Here is a 25116-nt window from a genome sequence, read left to right on the forward strand (position 1 = left end):
GTTGCTCTCTTCCCACAGTTGTGACTGAGAATCAATGTTGACAATTACTCCAGGTTACTTGGACTCAGACAAAGCACTTGAAATTGGATGTTTGGTACCACCGGCTTGTATCTACTTGATGCTTGTTACAATGCAAAAAGGTTGATCACATCTGATCATCTCCCTGTGGTTATTGGTAAAGGAGAGAGATCTTTTCCTACTTATGGACTCTTAGCTCTGTCTGCTGAGATCTCCAAGAACTATACGAGAAATACTGCTGGGGTATTATTAATCTAAATAAAGTATAATAAGAGTGTTTTCTCATTCTCAAGACCCTTAGAGTTGTTTTACCTTTAAACCACCTTTACATACACTCCATTCCATGCCCCAAAAAGTATCTGTTCCCTATGATGGCTCCTGGAGAATATCCATCTTGCTAAACCATCACAGCTCTCCTGGAAGGTGACAAAAGAAGGAGAGCAATAAAAACATTAAGCGTTCTCACGCAGTGCTTCCTTGTAGTTAATTGGATGATACTATAGGTTTGATGAAGCTCTTCTGTAAGCAGTTATTTGGGTGGATGTTAGAACTGACCTGCCCCATCTGAGGAGCTGCAGGGATGAAATTCGCAACTCTCCCAACTATTTGCAATTCTGGATTTCAACAGAACCTTCTGCAGAACAGAAAACGTTTCCCCTGACAAAGGAAAACTCGTGTCTTTGCCTTCCTATAGACGGATGTCTTTACCTTGGTCAGCAAACAGAGCTCAGTTCATTGCCGCTGCAATTCAAATGAGGTCAAGAGATGGCACTAGTCATAAAAACGAATAGAAAAAAAACTATTTAAGGATTACAGTAAGACAAAGGGCGTGTTGAGTATATAGAATGATGCGGGGCTGATTTATTAGCCATTATCAGTTATCAAAACAATTATTACAATTAGAAGTAGCTTATACAGCAAAATGCTTTGCTGGTTAACTACTATGCCCCATGTGCGGGAGCGTGTTGCGTATCCTGCTAGCAGTTGGAAGGACTGTATAAAAGCACCGCATTTCTTCCACGTTCACCAACGACTTCACTTCATCAGGTTTTCTCCGTGAGCCTGGTAAGTATTTATTTCTCTTTAAGTTCTTTTACAGTTACTGAGACGCTTCTATTGCTGTTTAACTGGGGAATGGACTCTATGTCAGCACTCTGTGATGCTCAGAAATGTTGGTTTTGTTAAATATTAGGATATTTGTAGCCATTCGGCTGTAGCTAATGTTAGATAAATAGGCTTAAAATGCGAGGCTGTGTTCATCAGTGTTCAAACACTGATCAGAACCAACACGGGTTCAGAACCAAACCTGGAGGAAGGTACTTTGGAAAGATTTATTTCTCACTGGCTGCTACACCAGACTGCAAGAGAAGTTGTGTTTGGATCTGTATTGTTTAGACTTAGCCACAGTGAGCAATAATATTTCAGACTGGATACAAGATAAGTAATATTATAAGAGAATACAGTAAGAAAATATTCTCATGTTGTAAGAAAATAATTTATTCTATAGGAAGCACAAGGTTTGTGTCATTACAAGAGCACAGAGATGCAGATATATTCTATTTTAACTCCTTAATCACTACTGCAGGTATATCTGCATCACAAAAAGATGTCTTCAGGAGGACAGATGTTGAGCAGCAGATGCTCCGCACCCTGTGAGGTGACCTGCCCAGAGCCCTATGCCAACGTCTGCAGCCAGCCCTGCGTCACCTCCTGTGGGGACTCCCGTGCTCTTGTCTACCCCTCACCTGTGGTCATCACCTTCCCAGGCCCCACTCTCACCACCTTCCCTCAGGAGACCATCGTGGGCACCTCATTCCCAATGCCCATCGGGGGTGTCTCGGGGGGGTCACTGGGCCCCAGTGAATCAGGGGGCTCTTTTGGTTCTGGTGGCTCCTATGGAGGAGGCAGCTCCTTTGGAGGGGGCAGCACCATGGGCATGGGGGGTTCCTATGGAGGAGGCAGCTCCTATGGAGGAGGCATGGGGGGTTCCTATGGAGGAAGCAGCTCCTATGGAGGGGGTATGGGGAGCTCCTATGGTGGGGGCAGGTCGTTTGGCTCCGGGGGCTCATTCGGAGGCAGAAGATCCATCACCTCCAGGAGCTGCTATGGAGGTGGCTTTGGAGGAGGCAGCTCCTACGGTGGGGGCTCCTTTGGGGGTGGGCGCTCCTCTGGCATAGCAAGCTGCTATGGAGGCAGCGGCTCCTCTGGGTTCCGCAGGTCTAGTGGGGGAGGCTGTGGTTACTTCTGAAAAGCCAATGTCTCCCATTCCTGGGCTGCACTGAGCTCACAGGGGAATGTCCTGTGTGCTCTGTGACTGCCTTCACCATATGTGCACTGTACTTTCCTGTCATTAAAACTATTTTGCATTCAAACTCAACTCTCTGGGTTTTTTTTTCCTTTTAATCTGTGTTTTCAAGTCACCTTTTGAGTAATTCAGCAAATCTGTGAGCGTTCTAAATAAGAATCAAACCCCTCTGTAACACCAAAGTGTTGTGGTTGATGGGTGAGATTGATAAATCTTACACCAGATCCTTTGGTATTTGTGGTAAAGTCATGCAGCATAGAATCAAAGAGGTAAATCAACCAATGCCTTCCTAGAAATACAGCCTAGTGACAGCCATGCACCTCTTCAGAACAGGAACCCACAATACCTGTTTAAATCAATTATGATGTAATAATTGCTTGATACGAAGGGCTTTGTTTTTTGATTTCTCTAAAGAATTTCTGGATATTAGGATTTGTGTGCATATATATATAAGGTTAGGGCCTAACTAAGTGCTCCGTGTGCCGTTTAATTCCTATGTGGATACTTTCCCATAATAAAATGACTCATCCTTATGAAATTGGTCATACCACTCCGCTCACTCTGCTTTTGTGCCAGAAAGAACTTCTGGACAGTTTAAACCAGAAAATCATTCCCAATTTATTTCAATTGCTAATTGTAATTATAATGAACTATATTTTTTTTGCATGCTCTTCCTTCTCTAATCACAGCCTACTTGGAGAGATCTCCCCTTTGCCCACAGTTATTTGCAACTATTCTTGATCTTATTTCACAGAAACTATCCAGCACCTTTGATTTGCTTATTTTAGAAAGGCTCACACAAAGGGATATGAAATTGTACAACATTTCTTCAAGGAGAAAGGCAGTAAAAACCCCTTTATGTCTAATGGGATAATAGGAGATGAAGCCATTAGCTTGCAGTGCAACAAAGAAGATCAAAACTAGTTTGAGGGGGAAAGAACTCCCTCCCAAATGCAGGAGCAGAGAGGTGCAGACATACAAATTCACACCCTTTGGAGCACTCAGCAGTTTCTGAAGGATGCTCTCCTCCTTGAGCAATTCATGTCCATGTAGTTTACCTGTTCACAACCACACTTGTTACTTCTCTATCATCTGAGTTACCCAAAAATCCTCTCCCAGTGGTGACTGCACAACAACTTCGTCATCACCACCTGTAAAAATATAGATATCACCAGGAGAATAAATGCAAGCAGGGACGACAGAGCTGGGCTCAGGTGCTCCCTCTAGAGCTACTCCCAGAGATTGAGTAGTTGGAGGCTGCTGCAGCCCTGCTCCTGCTGTGGGCTCTGCAGGAAGGGAGGCTGAAGCTGGAGGGGTCCTGGGGCTGGAGGATGAGGCTGAGGGCTGGAGGATGAGGCTGAGGGCTGGAGGATGAGGCTGAGGGCTGGAGGATGAGGCTGAAGGGGGCCTGAAGCTGTGGGCAGGAGGGCAAGAGATTGAGGCTGAGGGCTGGAGGGGTCCTGAAGCCATGGGCACAGGTGAAAACACCAGGAAGAGGCTGCCAGGTGGGCTGTGCACCAGCAGAGAGCAGGAGGTGGGATCAGAACTATAAGAAAGAGATAGGATGAGGCTGGGCTTTGTTCTCTGAAGGTGCAGAGACTGACATGTCAGGCTGTGCCTGGGCAGGAAGCATTGATATCCCCTCTCAGCATCACATCTCATCTCCCTCGAACAGCTCCAGAACAGTGGGTAAAAGCTGCAGCTGCTGCTCTGCCTGGGTAAGAATAATTCTGATTGCCACCATGCTCTTGGGTTCATCCAAGCAAAGGGTGCCTGAACACACTAAATGGTTCTGGGTTCCTAATTTTCCCCTCCCCTCACTCCCCCTCCAATACCCATATGTATGTATTTTCCTTTATTAGTGATGTTGCAACTTCTGTGCTATCAATTATCTCTTAGAAGCAAAGGGATTTCAGAGGATCCTCTAGGCAAGAGCACTTATTGGAAATGTACTGAGGAAATGCTTTCAGACAGTTTTGCAAACACCCACTAATGGTTTATACATGCAAAGTATTGTGGTGTTAGGAGGTTAATAACAGGCTGCCAGTATTAAACTCCACAGTATTGAATCATAGCGTCGCTTTAAAATATATATGTCAGGGCCACCCATGTGATTCTCTGATTCAAGCAATGATAAGCACCTTGGGAATTTGGATCTCTTTGTTTTGTTTTGTTTTCGATTAAAAGCCAGCTCTGTATTTGTTAGCCTAATCATACCATTTAAAATACATTGGCTAAATATTCACCTTTCCAAAACAGGGCATATTTACAAAATTAAATAGTATTATGTCATCTGAGGGGGCTGGGTCTGTGCCTCAAACACAGACAGATGCCGTTCAGCACAGCAGGTCAAGTTGGGTACAAACTCTGAATCACCAAAGCCTTCCTGAGCAACCTTAAATAAAGCAGTGGTGCTCTTATCCCTGGCCAGCCTACGTGGTAAGTGGGGATGTTCCAGCTTTGCTTGCTTTGCCAGCACTCTGCTCCTTTATCCAGGTCAGGCACACTCAGGTCTTCACATTTAGGAATGTTTCTGATGCAACTGTGACCATAACTGCTGGAGAAGGGATCGGAGAGACAGTGATTTAATCCAAACCTGACTGAGCAGTTCCTAGATCCTGCTGTCACTAAAGGGAGCTTTCTCCCCTCATGTTTCTTCCTGGGTTTGGCTGAGGCTGCTGCCACACCAAGCCCTTACATAGTAAAGCATCCCTGCTTGGAAGGGACTCCAACATGAAGCGAGGAGCAACCACATGCAATGCTTGGCCCCAGGAGTGTCTCTCCAAGGCAATCCTGGACACTACAGTCATACAGTGACTATAGTTTCTGTAAACATGCCCTAACTAGCTTCAAACTAGCAAGCACATTTAGTGCTAATATTAGGTTAGGCTCTTATGCATTCTTGGAGGTCAAGATGCTTAGGGAAGGAAAACAAACCCCTGTTTTCAAAGCAATGGAGTCCCAAAGAGGCTCTGAGCTGCTGCAGCGTGTGTGCAAGCCAGGATTATCTGCTATAGGCTTCCCTCATGTTCTCAGAGCTTCAAGAATGGGTTTGATGCTTAAAACCCTGAAATGAAAGGAATCCGGGGATGGGACTGCTGAAGTCACATGCTGGTTAGAATAGGGTAATCAACACAAACAGCAAGCAAAACAATTACTGTAATTACACGTCAAATTTTGTTTGGGGAGTAATGGAACCTAATGCACAAATATGACGTTATTTTCTTGCATCAGCCTGGTGGTCCAGGACGGTATATAAAACCAGCCATGATTCAGACACCTTCCAGCAGGTTCTCGTGACTTCTCTTCGGTGAACAGAGTAAGTTGGATTCTGATATAATTTCTTCTTTCTAAAAAGAAAACAAAAGCAAAACCAAACAAGCAAACAAAAGATCAGCATTTATTGAAACATTTGGGTTTCTTTGGGGCTTGAATTTTGGATTAATATTCTGCTATTTTGTGCAACTGTTGGGAATTTATTTTCATTTAAAAAAGTAATTTGCTTGTTATTTATTTTAAGGCAGTGATGGACCGAGGGTTTAAAGTACATTTGAAATGTGGATAAAATTAAAGACATCTACTTCTGTTGTTATACAGAGATGTAATGCATAAGGCCTTTAGGGAGCCTTAGTTTACTTTAGCAAGCAGTACGCATCTGGCAGCATTGCTCAGACCTCATGGTTGCTGATATGTATCTAACTTTGGGCAGAGACATGATGGGTGAATATTGAGATAGGCAATACAAGCAGTGAGATGGTGAGATGGCTGCAGTCACCCAGCAGAGGCAGCCCTAAGGACACTGCATGTTTATGGATGGGGCCCTGCAAAGCTCCTGATCTGAATTTGGGAATGCTGGAGACCCTCTTGGGCACTTGTCTTGAATAGCCCAGGATGATATTTTGGCATTGCTAAATGCAGCTCTGCAGTAGAAATGGGAACATAATGAATGTCTATAAGGTGTATATTTCTCCAGGAGTTGCTTTGGGTATTTTTGTACCATTTATGCAAAAAATTGCTCTTATGCAAAGCATTAAACGGGCTTTGAAAGCATATATTAACCTGTATATATGTTTCATGCTGTTATGCATTTGGGTTTGATTTCTTAGGCATTCATTTCCCATGGTTTTGATTTCTGCTGAGGGAGTTGCAGGTCAGTTGAAGAGCACTGCATGGATAAAATGAAACAGCTTGAAAGGGTGGGAGCCTGAAGATGTCTGGATTAAGGTTTAAGGGCCAGGAGAAGCTTAGGTGAATAATGTCTATTTTGGCATTGTGTCTAAAGCAAAAACAAACAAACAAAATCCAAGAAAAATAGCTTGAGTCAAATTAAACCCCACCTTGGCTTTTCTTACATGCTGCTCAGCTAGACAAAAAAGAAATAGGTAATCGCTTTGGCTAAAACCAGTGTACTCCGTTCAGACTCAAACAACAGATTGCCCAGCTCCTATATTTGGTATTTGCATAAGCTTGAAATGACAGCTCAGAATATAGCTTTATGTTTCCAAATGACTTCTCCGCCCTTTGATTTATTTTAAAAGCAAGAAGACAAAATCCATGGTATCTCTTCAGGGTTAACATTTGCTTTGCACCAGCACTGACTCTGCCCTGTTGGCTCCTTGGGGTGATATTTGCTCCTTTCTTGCAGGTCTATAGCACGGCTAAACAATGTCTTGTGAGAAAACCTTGTGCACGGAGCCATGTGCTGCTGTAGGCAACGTGAAAGGCCCTGAGCCCTGTGCTGCTGCCTGCAGTGAGCCCTGCGTCGTTGCCTGCCCTGACTCCCGTGTCATCATCTTCCCACCACCTGTGGTCGTCACCATCCCAGGACCCATCCTCACCACCTACCCACAAGAGACCATCGTGGGCTCCACGGAGTCAGCCGAGCTGGCCGGTGCCCTGGAATCGGGTGTAGCCATCGGATCAACACAAAAGGGGGCTGAGTGTGCACTGCCTTGTTCTGTGCCCTGTGCTGTGCCTTGTGCTGAGCCTTGTGCCACAAAGCTTGTGACAAAGTGTGAGGCACCATGCCCACCTCCGTGCCCACCCCCGTGCCCACCTCCATGTCCACCTCCGTGTGTGCCCCAGTGTGAACCCCAGTGCGTCCCTCAGTGTGTGCCGGAGCGCTCTTACACTTATTCCACCCAGTGGAAGCATCCTTGCCAGAGAGGCTTCTGCAAGGTCTAATCAGCCAACAGCAGAGAACAATCACAGGAGAACAGCAAGCAAAGGAGTGAACGGATACGGATCATCATTTACAAGCATAGCTTTCAAGGTTCTTCCTACTGCAGAGGGAAGTGCCCCAAAATCAGGACCTTGCTTCTAATTCCTTTATAGTGCTTTAGCTTAGATTAATGCTTTCCTTATTCCTGTGGCTTTGCATCTTACATCTGTGCTTTTAACTTCCTCTACGCGGATTGACTTTGTGATTTAAACAAACAAAAGAAACATACCTAGGGATTTGAATGTCACACACAGCAAAAAAATGAGGAAAAAAACCATCTTAATGAAATGCACCACATTGGAATGGGTAACTGGTTCTAGCTTTCCTTGTTTCTAGAAATATACGCTTTTCTAGACTGCATTATTCTTTCTGCAAATGTTTACTCCACTCTGCATTCACATTAAAAGGCTGCTGCATCAAACCATTGGCCTTCTGAATCTCCTTTTTCCTCTGCTACTCATTTGCAATGCTCTCCTGGAGGTACTCTGTCATATAGAGGAACAGAAGCTGCCCTTGACCCTCTTCCCGGACCAGTCACAACTTGATGCCCAGAGGAAATTAAAGGTTTGGTTTTGCTATGAAAAAATGGCCCCCCTGTTCAGTCTAGGCTGCAGCATGGAAACCAGTGAGCACAAGTTTTAGTCATAGGGAAATGTGGATGTGTGTTTTCTAAGGTATATGCCTCAAGATTATAGAAATATGTATATATATATATATGTTTAATATTATGTTTTAGTGTGTATCCAGCCTTATATGGAAGCCTTCTGACAGGTTGCAGTTCTTCATATGTCTGCATTAAAACTATCCCAGCCTGCTTTTGGAAAACAAACAAGCAACCAACCAACCTTCACTCATGAATATTAGCAGTCATTTGGAGACCTGAAGCACCAGCTCCTTACTTCTGTGCTTGTCCAGCTGGTGCCAGCAGTGAGTCCCTCCAGGCAGACGCTACTTGGGAAGTCAGCTGTGTCCTGTTCATGCCAAGCAACTTCACATGCTGTTATTTATTCTAAAGGTTATTTTGATTTCCTTCTTCTCTAATGGCTACATACGTGTGCTGGCTTATTTAAAGCACAGTCTCTTTGTGCCTAGGAAATACTACGTCATTTTGGCAATTATACCCACCCAGAAACATCCCAAGATTTCCGCAGAACAAAGGGCAGCTGGGGTGCCTCACCAGCACCTTCCCAGGTATTACACACGTAACATGGTATGTTAATACAGTGTTAATAGGATATTACTTGGGTTACATTCCCCAAGACTCTGTAATAACTCTGATCTGGATAGAAAAAAAAAAGGTCATGATTTCACATCCATTTACCTCCATATTTACTCAGGATATTTTTATTTTAGTAAACAGATGATTTTCAAGATCGAGTTGCTTTTCTTTTGTATTATAATAGTAGCTTTTTAACAATCAAGACAAACAGCTGCTTCCAATCATCTTGATTTCAAGAGACAGGCACACTGGGACCCCCTTAGCAGAGCAATTCCAGGTGTACAAGATTACCTTCCAGGTGACCACATATTAAAAGAAGCTGCTTTTGACTAATAAAGCAGTTGCTATGACAAAATACCACAAGTATTAATGCAAAGGCTTTGGGCACAAGCAGGAACATCTTCCTCTGCACTGCCCTTCCTTGCCAGATGGGGTCGTGCTTGGAGTAGGATATTCCACCATTCTTTTCACACACACATAATGTAATTGCTGCCTTAAAGCTAAATGATGCTTCTATGGAGAAGCTTGGATCAGACTCAGCTGTTGCTCTCTTTTGACACATCTAACAGAGATGATAGTATTTCCCAAACACAACAGCTGAGTTCTGGTGTTTGGTTGCTGATATAAATGAGGTAGCAGAGAGATTTGGCCATGCTAGCAAGGAAAAGACATGGAAGAAAAGAAAGATGTTTGGGAAGACACATTGGTTCACATTTACAAGTGAGGAAGAACTGCTCAGAATGTGGTAAGCTTTCAAAACAGCTTATTTAACCCTAACCCTGAAAGGTCTAGGCCCCCTGGATTGGTGTGTGTCACAAAGCCTCATAGGGAGAGTTCAGAAGCTTTCATCTTTGTGTTGCCACTCTTCAGAGTTACCTGCCCCTATCTAATGCCCTTGGCTACCTGTGTTTATAGTTATTCTTTAGAACTGCTTTGATAAAACACAATACAAAAGGTAATATGAGATCGACGAGTATCAGCAATTATTGTGCTATGAGCAAGCAGCATTTTCAGAACAGTAAGGAATGTTTCATCACACATTGTGCTCACAGTGCCATATCCTTCATCAAGATTTCATCTCTGCACATGAGTCAGCCCTGCAAGTCTTCAAGGCAATATTTAGTTTCCAAAACTTGAGTCAGTAAAACATGCAAATGAACCAAAAGATATTATTTTGCAAAGGTAGTGTGTAAAAGGTGGATCCTCCCAAGCAAGTTCCTTTTCCTTCCCTGTAACTCCATGGCAGCCTACAATAATAAATGACCAGGTTCTAAGGGGCATAATGAATAGATATATGCCAGATGAAAAAGAGCAAGAGACCTGCTTTCACAGTATTTCAGCTATGCATATCTGGAGCTGAGTACCATCCAAAGTAATAGCTGACCACATAATTGTGTTCAGAGTAAAAGGCACAGTGTATTTAATGCTTCAAACCCAGACTGTTGTCATAGTTCTTAGTGATGATGGCTACACTTCATTGGAATAAGTCAGGATATAGCTCTGTGCCCTGGGTTTGCTTATCACTCCTCACTATATCTCTGTTTCTGTTTTATCTGCTCATGCTTTTCTTTATTTGTCTGTTGACAAGCTTGTTGCCAGTGTTTCAAAATGATCATTAGATTATGTTGAATCACTGTGGAGATCCTTGGAACAACAGCCTGGGAAAGTCTTGGGCTTGTTCGGAACAGGTGTTTCAGGAGACATTGAATTCAGCTCTCTGACCTCAGTGCTGCACGGGGTTATTAGTATCCCAGTAATTGCTGGAGTGAGATGCCCCAGTGTTGAGTAATTGTTCCTGTCTAAAACATAGTACTGGTGTTATTTCAGTATGCTGGTTAAATTAAAGCTTATTCACTCCCCATCCTCATCTGATTTGGGTTTGGCTGAAGGTGAGATACCAAAGGACAGGGATGGAAGGTGATAGCAAGCTCCCAACCTGCAAAATTAGACAGATGCTTTTAGAGGCTTTGATTGCAATAACTGTGATTATCAAGGTCTTGGGAGTGAAATTCCATTGGATAAAATTCTGTACTGTGGAAATATAAAGCGGACTTATGGACGAGGCTGATGAATGGCAAAATGCAGCCTTCTGAGTAGGCATCTTGCCATTCAGTTCAGCAAGATAAAAGGGAGGGTGCCTCCCATGTAGGATGAGCAGCATAAACATGCCTTTCTTCAATTCTCTCTTGTGCTTGTTTACACCCTTGACAATTTAAGCCTTGTTCTTTACAGCATAGATTACGGTTACAATATGTGGGATGGTTATGAGGAAGCTCTAGGCAATGTTTATCTGGGTTGTTCTAATTTTTCCACAGAATAAAGGACTTCAAAGCACCTCTGCGTGATTAACACGGTGTAGATACAGTGCTCTGTTATGATAAAATTAATGGCATGTTGCTGCACTTTTAAGTATGGGTAATGAGTAATAGTTTCACTTTAAAACAAGATTTCATCTCCCTAAGCAGACCCTTCATATTTCTGTAGGTCTAAGTTATTTTCTTTGCTGTGAAAGACAGATTTTGGTATATATGGTATTTATGATATATTAAAAAAAAAGATAGAAAAATGTCCTTGCAGTTCTCCTAATTAAACATATATAATACAAATGACAAAATCCCTGTTTCTCCAGTGGTAGCTTTATTATTTCCTTGTGTAAAGAAGTTATAACTCTCCATGGAGGTGGAGAAGCCATAGGTTTATTCAGTGTCTATTCATGCTTCCAGCTGGAGGATTTGGGTTTCAAGCCAAGCTTTTCAAAATCTAACGAGGAATTGTGCACACATCCTTTAAAAAAAAACCTTTCAGCTATAACTAGTGATGATAAAGAAACCTCAGTCATTTCTCAGTTGGATGTCAGGCTGTGTAGGGTTCAGAACTGTTTAACAGTTAACCATAAGCAAAATAATTAGCACAGCTGAAGGAACGATCCTCGCAACAACATCTGATTTGCAAGTAAATGAGATAATCACCAACAAATAGGTCTCATAGCCGGCAAGCAGCTGGAGGAGGTATGAAAGCACTTGCAGCTGAAAGCTGTTTACTTGTTTCTTCCAGCTTTCCCTCTTCAGTGCATCAAGTCTGGGCTTCAGGTCTAGCTTGGAATGGGGATGAAACTTGCTTTTTCTGTTTGTTTTCAAGCCGGCTGTTTATGGAAATCAGCCTATCCACATGCCATAGCAAAGCACTCAGCTTTGCTGCCCACCCTCCATGTGAGCCTTTCCAGTGCAGTGAGGCAATAGGAATCCGTCTTATACCCAGAACTAGTTGGTTTTGTTACTGCTTCCTAACAGCACTGACTGTCTCAACTCTGTCTGACTGCCAACCTCATTTACATAAACTGTCAGATAATGGAATGGTAATTATAAATAATAATGCTAACAAGTGCAAAGACATGCCTGAGATCTCCTCCCAAAGTCTCACTTAATTGCCAAGATCTGTTTGGTAAATTATTTGGCCTCTGTCTTAATCGTTCCCTCTAGAAATCATCATCAGTAATTTCCCATTTCATGTAGGCTGTTACACAGGCTTGCCCAGAGCAGTATTATACCTGCTGGGCAAAATGCTTAATATAGTACAAAACTGCAAAAGGGAAAGGCTGACTTGAAGGCAGGAGAAATCAGACAAGAAATAAAAGTTGTGGTTGAGTGAATTGGGCTGTTTGTATTGATTTTGGTTTCTTTGGGGGGATAGAATTATTAAAAGACAGGCTAAGTCTTTTGGTTTAGAGGGAGAGCTGGGAGGAGAACCTGAGTGCACCAGCTCACTGATCTAATCATTGTTTGAAGAGCTACAAGACACAAAAGAGGAGATAGCCCAGCTACAAGGCACTGACAGCTTAAATACGCATCTCTAAGGCAACAGGAAGAACAATTACTGTCTACACAACCCAGAAGAAAAACTCCTTTAGAGGAACTTAAGGCTGTGCAATTGATACTGTCCAACATAACTGACAGAACTTCAGGGGCTGGGATGTGGTGGCTAACACAGCCTGCTGACATTAAGTCTTATTTCTGCCTTTCAGCTTCAAAATATATTAAGCAATGCATGGTGATGTATGGAATCTTTAAGATTATTACAAGATATTCCACATGACAATATGACAATACTTTTGCCTTAGTTTCAAAGCTCAGTTACATCAGTGGAGAGCTGGGCATGAGCTTCCATGTTTCATAGACAATTTCAGACCAATGATAGTAAATAAGCTTCAGCCTTGTATTCTTGTTTTGCAGTGCTCTGTTCTGGGTAGTGCAAAAGTATATCCCTTTACAGCAATTTCCAGCCAACAGTCCAATGCTAAGGATAGACTTTGAATTCAGATTGCTCCAAAGTGCAGATTTGCTTTGCTTGAATGGAAATAGGAAATAGTAATTAGAAGATCAGACGGAATACTGTGGCTTCAGACTTTGACTTAGTATTTATAATACAGCAAAACACGTGCAAGCACCAGCATATGGCCAATGCAAATACAGGTAAATGCATCAACATACATTGAAAAGTTACTTTGATTCTTCATAACAAAGCAAATCTGATTTCCCTTTGTTTCCTACAAATTCAATAGAGTTATAGTAAAGACAAAGATGGCCCCCACCATTTTGACATGTAAGACATATGTAGACAATAACGTAGATATAATTCCATCTAGGGTGGAGTTGCTCAGTTAAGAGAAACAAAGCACAAAGCGGTTTACCTTGATTGACGTGTGCAAACAGTGTATTTGGTAACTGGAGGGACAAAGACAAATGATGACATGAAGGCAAAGTGGAGACCATATAAAAGTCCCTGCAGCCCAGAGCCCTCAAACCACTTTGGTTCTCCTGTTTGCATCTGCTGTTGGACCAAGTAAGTAATACTCTTTGTGGGATGGGGGGAGGGTGACATTAAAAGTGTCTTTTCCATTTCCATTCAGCTAGAGAGTGCTGTAAGAGTAATGGGAAATAGAGTAAAATGTATTTCATCTTTCTGACCTTTCCTTATAAACAGTCTCTATGTGGCATTTGCTCTCAGCATGTGTTCCTTCAATGTGATGGCTTTGGCTAAATGAGGGCTGCATTGCACTGGATCCCTTGATCAGACCCTGCCACTCTGTCTTCCAGGCTCACTTCCATCCCTACAATGGTTTTCTATAAGCAGCTCTGCGACTACGGCCGCCCCTTGCTGCCCTGCGAGGTGACCTGCCCACAGCCCTATGCCAATGCCTGCAGCCAGCCCTGCATCACCTCCTGCGGGGACTCCCGTGCTATCGTCTACCCCCCACCTGTGGTCATCACCTTCCCAGGCCCCATCCTCAGCTCCTGCCCTCAGGAGAGCATCGTGGGCACCTCAGCCCCACTGGAGCTGGGTGGCTCCTTTGGTCATGGGAGCTGCTTGGAGGCCCAGAGCATTATGTGTCCTGCTGGATCCGGCCGCTACTCCTGTCGGGCAACATTCCGCCCTCTGAAGCCCTCCATCACTCCACCACCTCAACCACCCACCAAGACCTGGCAGGAACAGGAGCAAATCCGCAGCATCTGAGCAAGCACAGAGGTGTAGCTATCAAGGGGCATCACCAGGAGCTGGCTGGTGATGCCAGCTCCCCTTTACATGAGATCTCTCCTCAAGTTTTCCTTGTGCTCTACTTAATCCCTTTTTCCTTTGCTATCGTGTAAATTCAACTCAATCTCTGTGTTGTTCCCTGCAGTGCTGCAGTCCCATTTGTCATTCTCAATAAAATCCTCCCTGCTGCATGATATTGAGTTTTCTTCTTCTATTAATTTGGTTTCTAAATCAAGTAGTTCTTGATGAATAGTACCTAATAAAGTCTTTAAAGGAGATCTTGCTATGGATCTTCTATGCTTTATGCAAGCTGTAGTGCATGATCTGGCAAAGCTGGGCTTAGCTAATCATATCACAGCTATGCTTACTGGCCACAACAAAATCACAAGCTGCAGCCTCATTTGAAGAAATCAGCCTTTGATAGTACATTTTCTATCACCTCAACTATGCTGACATATAATATATATCATAAGGAGTGCCCAGAAGAGGTCTGACCGGTCAGCACTATTTTTCCACTTTCCAAAGAACTCAGGAATATGAAACAACATTGTCCATGAAGTCATGCTGCTTCACCAACCAATATCTGTTGCATGTGCAGCTTGCCTGGATGATGACTTATCATAATTACTATGATCCCTTCATCATGTTGTTACACAACGATGCACCTCATGTTTCAGCTCCTTTCAAGACTTCAATGACCAGATCCTTCCCGGTATCAGTCCACTCCCTTGGTTGGTTTTGAGTGGGAATTAATCAGGATCTTCCTATGATTCCCTGATTTTTTGCTTATTTCTCTGTCCTAAGCAATATCAGGCACCTGGCTGTGTGATCCACAATGCCATGATAGTGGATATTATCAATATAACTCATTATTTCCTTAGTGTCTGGTTGCAGGTATTAGAAGCCTCTTACACCTTGGAGCTTCAAGGATAATACAGTCCATGCCTCAGCTCCAAATGGATTTTGCAACAAATTTTAAGATATTATAAGATATCATGAAGCTGTCATCCAGTTTCATCTCAACTGAGGTACTTTGCAGTGCTATGGAGGGCTAAAACCTGGGACTTAATTCAGAGAGGCTGATATCTGAATGGGAATCTGAATGGGATCAAGACATTTGTAGTAGGATGACGTAGAGAGGCGTAAGGCGAAGCTGGGAATTGCCTAATAGATGCCAACAGTGAGTAAAATGGTTACACACTATGAGGTGTAATCGCTTCTGTTTTGAATCTGATCAAACCTCATACACAAAAGGTGCCTCAGATCCTCCTGGCTACCTGAGAAGCAGCATAAAAGCACGCGCTGCTCATCTCTCCTCCAACAGCTCCTCCTGACTTCTCCTCTGCAACTCAAGTAAGTTGTTCATTCTCTTTCCCTTTTCAATATGCTCTTTTAATGATAATTCTGAGTCCTGCGTGGATATTTGCTTGTGCACAGACTGGGCAGCCTTTCCTTAAAGGATCAGTTTGCTGATCCTGCAGAGGATGTGGGGCTGGTGGTATCCAATTCCTTGAGGGACCTTGCTAAGTTCTGTGCTTCAAGGGTTTTGAGACTTCTGGTTCCTAAAGCTACTATAGAAGCATCCATGGCAAATATACCTGGATGTGCAAACAGATCCCTATCCTACCACTTCATCCACATGTATTCCTCTGTCTTCCTCTGTTTCAGATTCACATCCACTGCAGAACAATGTCTTCCTACAGACAGCTGTGCAACTACCAGTGCTTCTCTCCCTGTGAAGTGGCCTGCCCACCACCCATTGCCAATGCCTGGAATGAGCCATGCATCACATCCTGCGGTGACTCCAGGGCAGTGGTCTACCCACCCCCTGTCGTCATCACTTTTCCTGGGCCAATTCTAAGCTCCTGCCCTCAGGAAAGCATAGTGGGGTCCTCAGCACCAGCAGGCGTTTGGGGCTCACTTGGCTATGGGGAGTCCTATGGCTACAGAAGCTCTCTGGTTCATGGGGGATCACAGGGAAGCAAGTTCTCATACCCTTATTGCTCCCAGAGGTTCAGTGGCTATCGCTCTAGAAAGCAAGAGCCCTGCCAAACCCAGCAAGAATATACTTGCAGCAAGAGCAGCCAGGAGACTGAATGCAAGATCCAAACTCAAGAGTAAGATAAGCAACATGAGTTTCTAAGATGCTGGCTTAAAAAGGATGATCCTTGTTAATGCTTTACATTACATTTGTGCTTCTATCTGCTTATATACTTCTTCCTCTGTTAGAAGTGTGCTCTTCCATTCTTCTCATGGTCCAGATTTTCAAATGTATTAATATTTCTTCGACTCTCGATCATATGTTATACAAGCATAATGGAAGAGTTGTGATGCCTGGTGTCCATTAAGAGCTATGTTAAGGGATGAAAACTGGACTGCCTCATCAATCTTAAAGCTGCAGAAGAAGAAGAGAACACTGTGCTTGAAATGAAGATTCCTGAAGACACCTCGCTAGTTATAGCCTCAATTTCTGTTTTCTGTACAAACATGTTTTTCTATTGTAAACTTCCTTGCGCTATCTCCTATTAAAAAGTCACTTTGCATTATGGTATTTGCATTCTGGTCTTCTTTTCTATCCGTTTTTCAAGTCAACTTGGTAGAGATAACCTCCCATTCAAAGTGTTAGTGCTTCCATCCTAGTTAAGCTCCATGTGAGAGGGGGGGAAAGACCTTAAATGATAAAAAGCATTATGTTGCTTTTCAGTACAGCAAGCTACTGATATATACTGGTTTGCTCAGCCATAAGGAGAAATGTATTAGTTTAAGGACTAATATCTTAGTCTAACAAAAGGAATCAATGAGTGCTAATTCTAAAGCTTTCCATTTCAACTTTGCTTGGTGGGAGAACAGCCTTCTTTTCTCTCAGTTCAGCTCAACAAGAAGCACTAGGGTCATAATAGATGAGTTATCTTTGCATTTCACTAAGTGCAAGGATGTTTTCCTTGGGTTTCACATATATTCTACTGGAAGTCATTCATTATGGCTTAACAAGCAATGGACATTTGTGAAGCTGGAAAGGAGGAATGCAGTGATTTTCATGCCCAAACACAATACATGGGGAGGAAGCATAAGAAGAGAGCACAGGATAACCAGCAGAAGGCAGCAGCTCATTAAGGACCCTCATTACCACATGGAGCATAGTTTGCATTCAGATAATATTTTAAATTGCACATTTAATTTCACTGTACTTATCCTTAAGACAATAGAACTGAGCAGTCTGGATCTTGAATAAGCAAGTTAGAATGCAATGCTCTTCTAAATAGATCTAATACAATAATAATAACGCTGTAATAATGTAACAGCTGTGAGGTTACTTAGCTAATTGCACTCAATTTACACTTCAACAACTGTTTATTGTTTCCAGATGGTCCCTTAGCAATGCTGGATCCCTCCCCATTCATTGGGAGTTTTCTATGCCTCTTTCACTTTAATACACTCTTCTTGTGTTTCAGCTATGGATGATATTCTGACATTTGGAAGCTTTCTGTTGCTGTGGATGTGGTAATATTTCCTCTTTATTTCTTTATGCCACCTAGACTTAACATAAGCTAATATTTGCTTTCTATTTCTCTGCTATGTGGAATTGGGATGGCTCAGATTGAAAAGGCAGGGGAAGCAAGGATGAGCTATTGGAATGACTTTGGAATGGATATTTAATATCCCACAATGGTCTTGATGCCTTTAACCAAGGGCTGGGCAGCTTTCTTGCACGTGGTTCCTTGTAAAGATTAAATCATGCACGCAGTCAAGCCTGGCATGTTGTAAGGAGAGTTACATGATGAATGGATCCATAGGCACTACGTAAACACTGCTGATGGGAGCACAGCACTCATCTCCTTAATCTCTGAGATAAGAAGGTGGTTGGGTTCAGTTGGTTTTCTGAGGCTGTATTAATCCAAAACCAGAGACAGCAAACATGAATGGTATTTGTAAGGCATTCATGAGTCTTCAATGGGAGTAAAGAACCATTCATCTTCAGCAAAGCAAAGGAAGCAGTGCTGGATGGACTCAGGTGCTTCAAAAAAGGGATAACTTAATAATCTGCCTCAGATGTGAACAGGCACTGGAGGTGTACAGTGTTCTTATTCCTTGGAGTTTAAGGGTTGGATGAGTGCAGGTTCCCATCTGTGGATCTTTCCCATTAGACAACAGGATATTAGACATATAGCAATGAAAATACTATTGAAAAATAATGCATGGACCCCAAAGAAGATAAACACATGTGGATTTGTTTTGATAATGCTAGTTTTTATTGCTTTAACATTGCGGAACACTTTGCATAATGAAGACTTGAATTTCTAAGAGTAGAAAAGATGCTTTTTTTGTTGGGTTTGTTTTTTTGAATAATATCACTTTAAAGCCAAAAAGATCATAAGAAGGAAGCAGGCAGAAGAGCAGCTCCATAGACTGGTGGATCCCACAGGGCCCAAGGAAACAGCTGGCAGCTGTGAGCAAGCAGGGCTTTGGGGTGACCCTCAGCTCTGCCACATCTCCAGCTCCTGTTGTTGGTTCCTCGCTGTTTCTCTACCCCTGCACACCTTTAGCAGTGCTCAGCAGGGCCTGCAGTCCCTGTAACGCTGGAAAGAGGACATGGAGCCCCCATACATGGTGGAGCCCCCATAGATGGAGGAGCCCTGCAGGCCCCTGGGCTGGTCCAGCCCCAGAGGAGCTGAGCTGCCCACGATGCTCTCCTGAGGGCAGGAGCTGAGGATGGGGCCTGGGAAGGTGATGACCACAGGTGGGGGGTAGACGATGGCTCTTGAGTCCCCACAGGAGGTGACACAGGGCTGGCTGCAGGCATTGGCGTAGGGCTGTGGGCAGGTCACCTCGCAGGGTGGCAGGCAGCGGGAGCTGAGTTGCTGGTTCCAGAAGGACATCCTGAAGGTGGGGAGGCAAACCTGCAACACAGTGGGGGAGCTGAGTTCTCTTAGCACCCACAATCCACCATAGGGTCCACCCTGCTCAGCCCCCATGCAGCCTCTTCTTCATTCCCTCCCCCAGGTTCTACACAGCTTTCATGCAAAGCTATGGGCTTAGATAGCACAAACCTTAACCCTGAAGAAGGCAAAGAAGGTTAAGTGATCAAACTTACCTGTCTCAATGAGGAGAAGAAGTGAATTGCTGTTTGAGGACTTCTGAGCCCAGAGCCCTTATATACCATCCTCTGTTGCCTGCGGGAAATGATACATCATTTCAAGTTCATTTTGTTGCAAAACACAACAGTGCGTGTCACTCCCCAGGCTTCTATGATTGCTTTATTCACTCTTTGTCTGAACAATTATCAGTTTCTCCCAACACCCTCTTGCTTGTTCCTTACATTTTTGAAGCCACTTCACTTCCTTGAAACACCAATTATTATCATTATTATTTTTTTCCTTTCTGATGTTCCGAAACTGTTGGAAAACTATTTATGCAAATACTCCACTTTAGCCAATGTGTGCCAAGCATTCTTCAGAATCATAGATAGTGCAATGCTCTGTGGGCTGATTTCTTTCTCTTTAATTCCTGCTGACGTTGAGGCGAAGCATTGCAGGGCTTAGAATATAGGTGGGAAGTCAGTGGATGCTTGCAGTGTTCTCAGAGATCCAATGCATCCTTGTTGGTTTGCATTAGGAAAAGCAAGGTGTTAAGCTTGTATCTCTTGACATTGCCAGTGAAAATGTAATAATGGTCCCCAATAAGGTAATAAGGTACTCAGAGCTAAAATACAGTCGTGAATACAATGGGAGAATAAACAAATGCTTTCTGATAGAGCTTCTTTAGTGACTCAAAGGAGAAACGAAACCAAACCACAAACAGATAAATGGAGGGAAGCCCATTGGATGACTTCTTGGAAGGAAGAATGGCAAGGAAACCCTCAGCTGAGTAATATGTGGAAGCCATTAAGAGAGTGAGGAGTGATGTGCAACGTGTGTGTTCCAGGTTTGTCAGCTTAGACACGAGTTCTCTGTACTCGAATCTCTCTCAGTGAAGCCACAAGAGCGCAGTGCTGAGTCCTGACTTAACACTATGGATATTTATCCTGCAAGCAGGCAGGTTTTGTGGCCATCCCAGCCACAGTTTAACTTGGCCACAACAACAGCACCTGCACTTTTTGGCTTAAACTGTGGTCATGGTAAGGCATATGTGTGATTTTCAAAGCTCTGACTCTGAAAGTACTTGTTCTCAAGCAGAAAGTGCTGCTCAACCCTCCTCCTTGGCAATGACTCCTTTTCCATTGCATTCTCTTCTCTTTGAGGTGTCTCAACCACTTGGGTGCTGTTAGTTGATGGGTGCTGTTAGTTGACTCCTCCTAGGGTGTAGTAGACATGCCATTGCAACTTGGGTGTGCTGGCACCAAGCAAAGACGAATTCCACCCACTCTGTATGAGATGCACTCACAGATGGGTGATTCCACGGGCTTGGAAGAATCATACAGAAGTGTTTTGGTGCCACGTCCTGGGTTGGGATTTCATTTAGAAGCTGGAATGAGGGGTGTCCAATGGTGCTGTTGGTTGTGGTGGTTCTCTGTGCCAGCTGGGAAGAATCTTCTGCCATTCTCTTAAAGAAATAATCTGAAATCAATTCATGAATGGTTTGCAGGTGCATCTGAATGTCTTTTTGGATGGTGCTAAAGTTTTGTTTGACATAGAAAGGTTTTTCTTGCACTAGTTTAGGGAATGTCTTTGATAGTTCACAGCAAAAGGATCCACATTTGTGGTACTGTCAATTGACATACAAGGAATATATGCAAAGCTATTCCATGCTAAATTTGCTTCTCAGCGAACTACTTGTCTTTGAATATTGGTCTATAATATATTTGCACTGACAGTAATGGCTGAGTGGTTCAGACCAGCAAAACGCACGTAAGGGCAAAGCATTAAGATGGGCATCTGGACCCTGAAATGATAAACTTGAAGCATGGGGCTGTCACTGTAAACACTGTGAGTCAGAAGAACAGCTTTGAGGTGTCAGCAGTATCGATAGGCTCCTATGCTGTTTCCTCTGCCTTTTCTGGAGGGCACGATGCTTCTGTGAGGGCTGCATCTCCACGAACTACATGATTCATTTAAAGTAGCACCATGGCTGTCATCACCCATCTCCAAACCAAGTGAAACCAGGTGTGGTTGAGGCAGCAAGAAGAGCCCGGGTGGGTCATTTCCCCAAAACATACTTCTTCCTCCTTCCTCCCTTTGTTTCTATTCGTGTCTCTTGTTTGTGTGAGTCTTTCACTACCGGTAGCTTCAAAGGTGTCTGTAGGCATTGCTGGGAATTGACAGGGAAGCCCCAAGGCAGCTCTGGGAGAGGCTCCCCAGCCTTTTGCAAGGGTCACCTGCACAGCATCGTTTATGATGATAACAGTTACCAAATACAGGGGGGTTAACTGGAACAAAAACTGTGTTTTGGAAGAGGAGTTACAAGGTTACTCAGAATCAGGGATTCAACCTCAAAGAGCCATGGAAGAGATGGATTTTAGAGGTGGAGAACACACCGTCTTGAGGAGAGAAATAAGCTTTAGTAGCCTTACATCAATATGAATACACAAAGTGCATAGATGGTACTGAAAATAATTTGATTAGTCAATAACTGGAGCATGGTTTGGCTCTGAGATCTTTAGTAATGACCCCAATGAAGTCCATGATGTTGAAGGCTGGACAAAAACTTCTCGTTGTCCAGGGTCCTCATTATCCATGGATAACATCTACGCATCCCTTTGTGCTGTCAGAGCTGAATTGGGATGGATGATTTGTGTTTTGTTTCTTGGCCAGGAGGACTGGAACAAATGTTTCCCACCTCTAAACCCATTAAGCTGTCGCGGAAGGTGACTATAGAGCTTAATGTGTCTCATATAATTCATAGGAAATAATACACGTGGGTATGAGGCGATGAGTTGCACAATGGCCCCTTACTGAGTGATAATTTGGAAAAGTGGCATCCCAGGTATTGTGTTTATGGGTAAATTTCTAAGCAAACTTTGCTCTATGAGGAATTCAGGGAAATAGGGGAGAAAAAACCACATTCATTTTCCAGAACAAGAGATAAAAGATATATTTATACCTGTAAGGAATTTAGAGCTTGAAGCTTCATGAGGAAAGCATTCACAAGGCTTTTTCTGTCAGGGTAAGGATGACAAGAGCACAATAGCAATCACTGTCACTAAGCAAAATAATTGCATTATCTGGGGCAGTTACAGGTGGAGTGAATTTCTGTTTGATAATGCATTAGGACGTCACATGTGAGGAATGTCTCACATCCTCCCGATTGCCCAAGAAAGAACATAAAAGCACTCACAGTGCTGGGCTGCTCCAACTGACTCTCATTGCTGCTCTGTGCTGAAGAGAGGTAAGTCTGAGCCTTTTTCTTTCTGTTCTTATGATGTTGCTGTAGCAGTGCTGGACTTGAACTGGTGTTCAAAGCTTTCTTTTGGTAAGGACTGTCTTCCAGATAGTAGCAGGCTGTAAATGGGCAAGAAAAGGATATTCAGAGCAGTTTAAGACTTAGAGTAAGTGCATTTAGGTATAGTGAAATGTAGTGAATTCCTGTGTCCTGTAGCCTGACCATTCCTTCTTTAGGGATCTGCCTTCTTTTGTACAAATTGACTACCATAAAAAGTGAGCTCTGGCTCTAAAATTGAGCACGGAATTTGCTTCCAGCCATCGTGTTTTGTCTCATTCTTTGCAATTATTCCTGAGTTAACTGGGAACCTGTGTTAACAGGTTAAGGCAACGCATTAAGTAGTTGTTAAGTCAGGGCTTTGCTGCTATTCTTCAGCTCATTTTATTTGTTCTTGTAATACAAAGTAGAATTTGAGGGGAACTGAAAGGAGTGCCTACAGGATTTGGGAGTAGTGCTGTCACTGACAATAAGCTTGCCCAAATTTAACCCCTGTCCCTCCTGTTACCTCACCAAATGGCTCTGGGCAATGCATTCATCTCTCAGCCTCAACTCCCTCTACCTTAAAACTGGAAAACCAATGACTTGGCTTATGCAGTTTGCTGCCACAATCACAGACTATGCAGAACCTGCCAAGGACGTTCCTACATCCTAATCTTCCATCCTTTTCTTGCCCTGGCATTGTGTTTCAGATCCACCTCCATTCTTAGACGATGTCTTGCTACAGAGAGATGATCAGCTCCCGCTGCCTGCAGCCCTGCGAGGTGACCTGCCCACAGCCCTATGCAGAAGCCTGCAACCAGCCCTGTGTCACCTCCTGCGGGGACTCCCGTGCTGTCGTCTACCCCCCACCTGTGGTCATCACCTTCCCAGGCCCCATCCTCAGCTCCTGCCCTCAGGAGAGCATCGTGGGCAGCTCAGCACCAGCCGGCATCGGGAGCTCGTTTGGATACGGGAGCTCATTTGGATACGGGAGTTCTCAGGGTTCCATGGGCTCCTATGGCTCTAGGAGCCTGAATAAATATGGGAGGTCCTTTTCTTCCTATGGGTACGGTGGTTATGGTGCTGGGAGCTGCAGACCGTGTTAAGTGCACAGTGAATAAAGGAAAAGAAGCCATCACCCAACACAGAGGAAGATGCATCTCTGCAGATTCTGGTGGTGGTGTGGCTTCCCTGGGGCATGAACTGTACATCTCTCAATACTACACTTGCATGTGATTGTCAGGCTAATGATTTAATTTAGTTCTCTGATTATTTTCTCTGGTGACTCCACAAAATAACATCCTAGTTATATCAAAGATCTTTACTTGTTGAAAGCTGGGCAAGATTGTGTCAATCATCCCCTGCTATTAAAAAGTAATGTGTGTGGAATGCAGAGCCCTGGAGCAATTCTTTGCCTTCAGACTTTATTAAGAACCTGACAATATATCACCTGTATTTTTGTTGTTCTTTGTCCATCTTCTTATTCTCTCATTAAATTTTCTGCATCAAATCTCTGAGCGTATTTGTCTTCTTTTGGTCCTCATTCTTTATTTATATGCCACACTGGTTGAACATCAGTCATTGTAGGCAGCCATATGTCTGTATTCCTTCATCACCTCAAGCTGGAAGGTGACTAGGTCCTTTAACAAGAGGTACCACACTGAGTGCCTTCTACACTACAGTATTCCATGCTGAATAAACATGTTTTGTAACTCATAAAACAGAGTTGGAAATTTCTTCCAGGAAAGGTGTGGTTACGGTGTGTATTTGCTCCACACCAGCAAAAGAAAGTTACATACGCAAGTGATTTCGAAGGTCTTTCCTGTCTCATTGCTTGCTCAAGGCTCTGACTTAATTATACACCTCACGTTGGTTTTATGACATTTTCCATTGTTTAAAAATAGTTTGTAATGCTCTGTGGGTAGAACTGTTGGAATTGCCAACAGGAGCTTTAAACTGAATGGTAAATCTTTGCCAAAATTCTATGAATTCTTGGATCTGCCCATTAGTACCTCTAAATTCTTGGCAGCCCCAGCTAAGGCGAATAGGAAAATAATTCTTAAGTTTTCCCTATGCTTGTAATTCAACTAACATTTACCATATCAGACTCACGCGTTAATTCCAGCCTACTCAAAAATGGACATGAATTCCAGGCACGTTCAGCCTTGTTGAACAGCAGCAAGGTTCCAGGCTGCTGCATTTTCTATCTGAGTTTTGCAGAGCTGTCATCATCTGGTGGCATCCTGCTTGCAGAGAACAGAGAGGAGGAGAGCAATGGGAGGCATTCACATCCTCCCAGCAGCTCCTGTGGTTGCAGTTCCAAACTGGGCTCCAACGGACCGGAGGTCAGACGTTGCTCAGCAATTCTGTTCCCTGTTTGAAATGCACTGTGGTGGCAAATCACACCTTGCTCCATCAGACTAATTCCAGGTAAATCCTGGAGTCATGCTGGAGAAATTTGTTTAG

General features: G+C 43.5%; 2 protein-coding genes, 1 long non-coding RNA gene and 1 pseudogene across 4 annotated transcripts; 3 read left to right on the plus strand and 1 right to left on the minus strand.

Moving 5' to 3' along the window:
* The first annotated feature begins 1546 nt into the window (after positions 1–1546).
* On the plus strand, positions 1547–2266 carry LOC146751719 (uncharacterized). Its single transcript, XM_085533688.1, has one exon. It carries the CDS (start codon positions 1625–1627, stop codon positions 2264–2266), a length of 642 nt encoding a protein of 213 aa, XP_085389814.1. The 5' UTR covers positions 1547–1624.
* A 1699-nt stretch (positions 2267–3965) lies between these two features.
* Positions 3966–7965, plus strand: LOC107324389 (uncharacterized). Its single transcript, XR_001559479.3, has 3 exons — positions 3966–4041; positions 5558–5642; positions 6969–7965. It is a non-coding gene; the product is annotated as an uncharacterized LOC107324389 (long non-coding RNA).
* Positions 7966–18253: 10288 nt separating this feature from the next.
* Positions 18254–19267, minus strand: LOC107324368 (feather keratin B-4-like). The gene has a single exon (XM_085533617.1). The coding sequence runs from the start codon at positions 19170–19172 to the stop codon at positions 18846–18848; it is 327 nt and encodes a 108-aa protein (XP_085389743.1). The 5' UTR covers positions 19173–19267; the 3' UTR covers positions 18254–18845.
* Positions 19268–22352: 3085 nt separating this feature from the next.
* On the plus strand, positions 22353–24160 carry LOC107324384 (feather keratin Cos2-3 pseudogene; annotated as a pseudogene). Its single transcript, XR_014941226.1, has 2 exons — positions 22353–22617; positions 23361–24160. The product of XR_014941226.1 is annotated as a feather keratin Cos2-3 pseudogene (transcript).
* Positions 24161–25116: the final 956 nt, after the last annotated feature.

The sequence above is a fragment of the Coturnix japonica genome, unplaced genomic scaffold, assembly GCF_054131305.1.
Source record: "Coturnix japonica strain WE unplaced genomic scaffold, WE-NBRP24 Scf062, whole genome shotgun sequence".
Taxonomy (NCBI): Eukaryota; Metazoa; Chordata; class Aves; order Galliformes; family Phasianidae; genus Coturnix; species Coturnix japonica.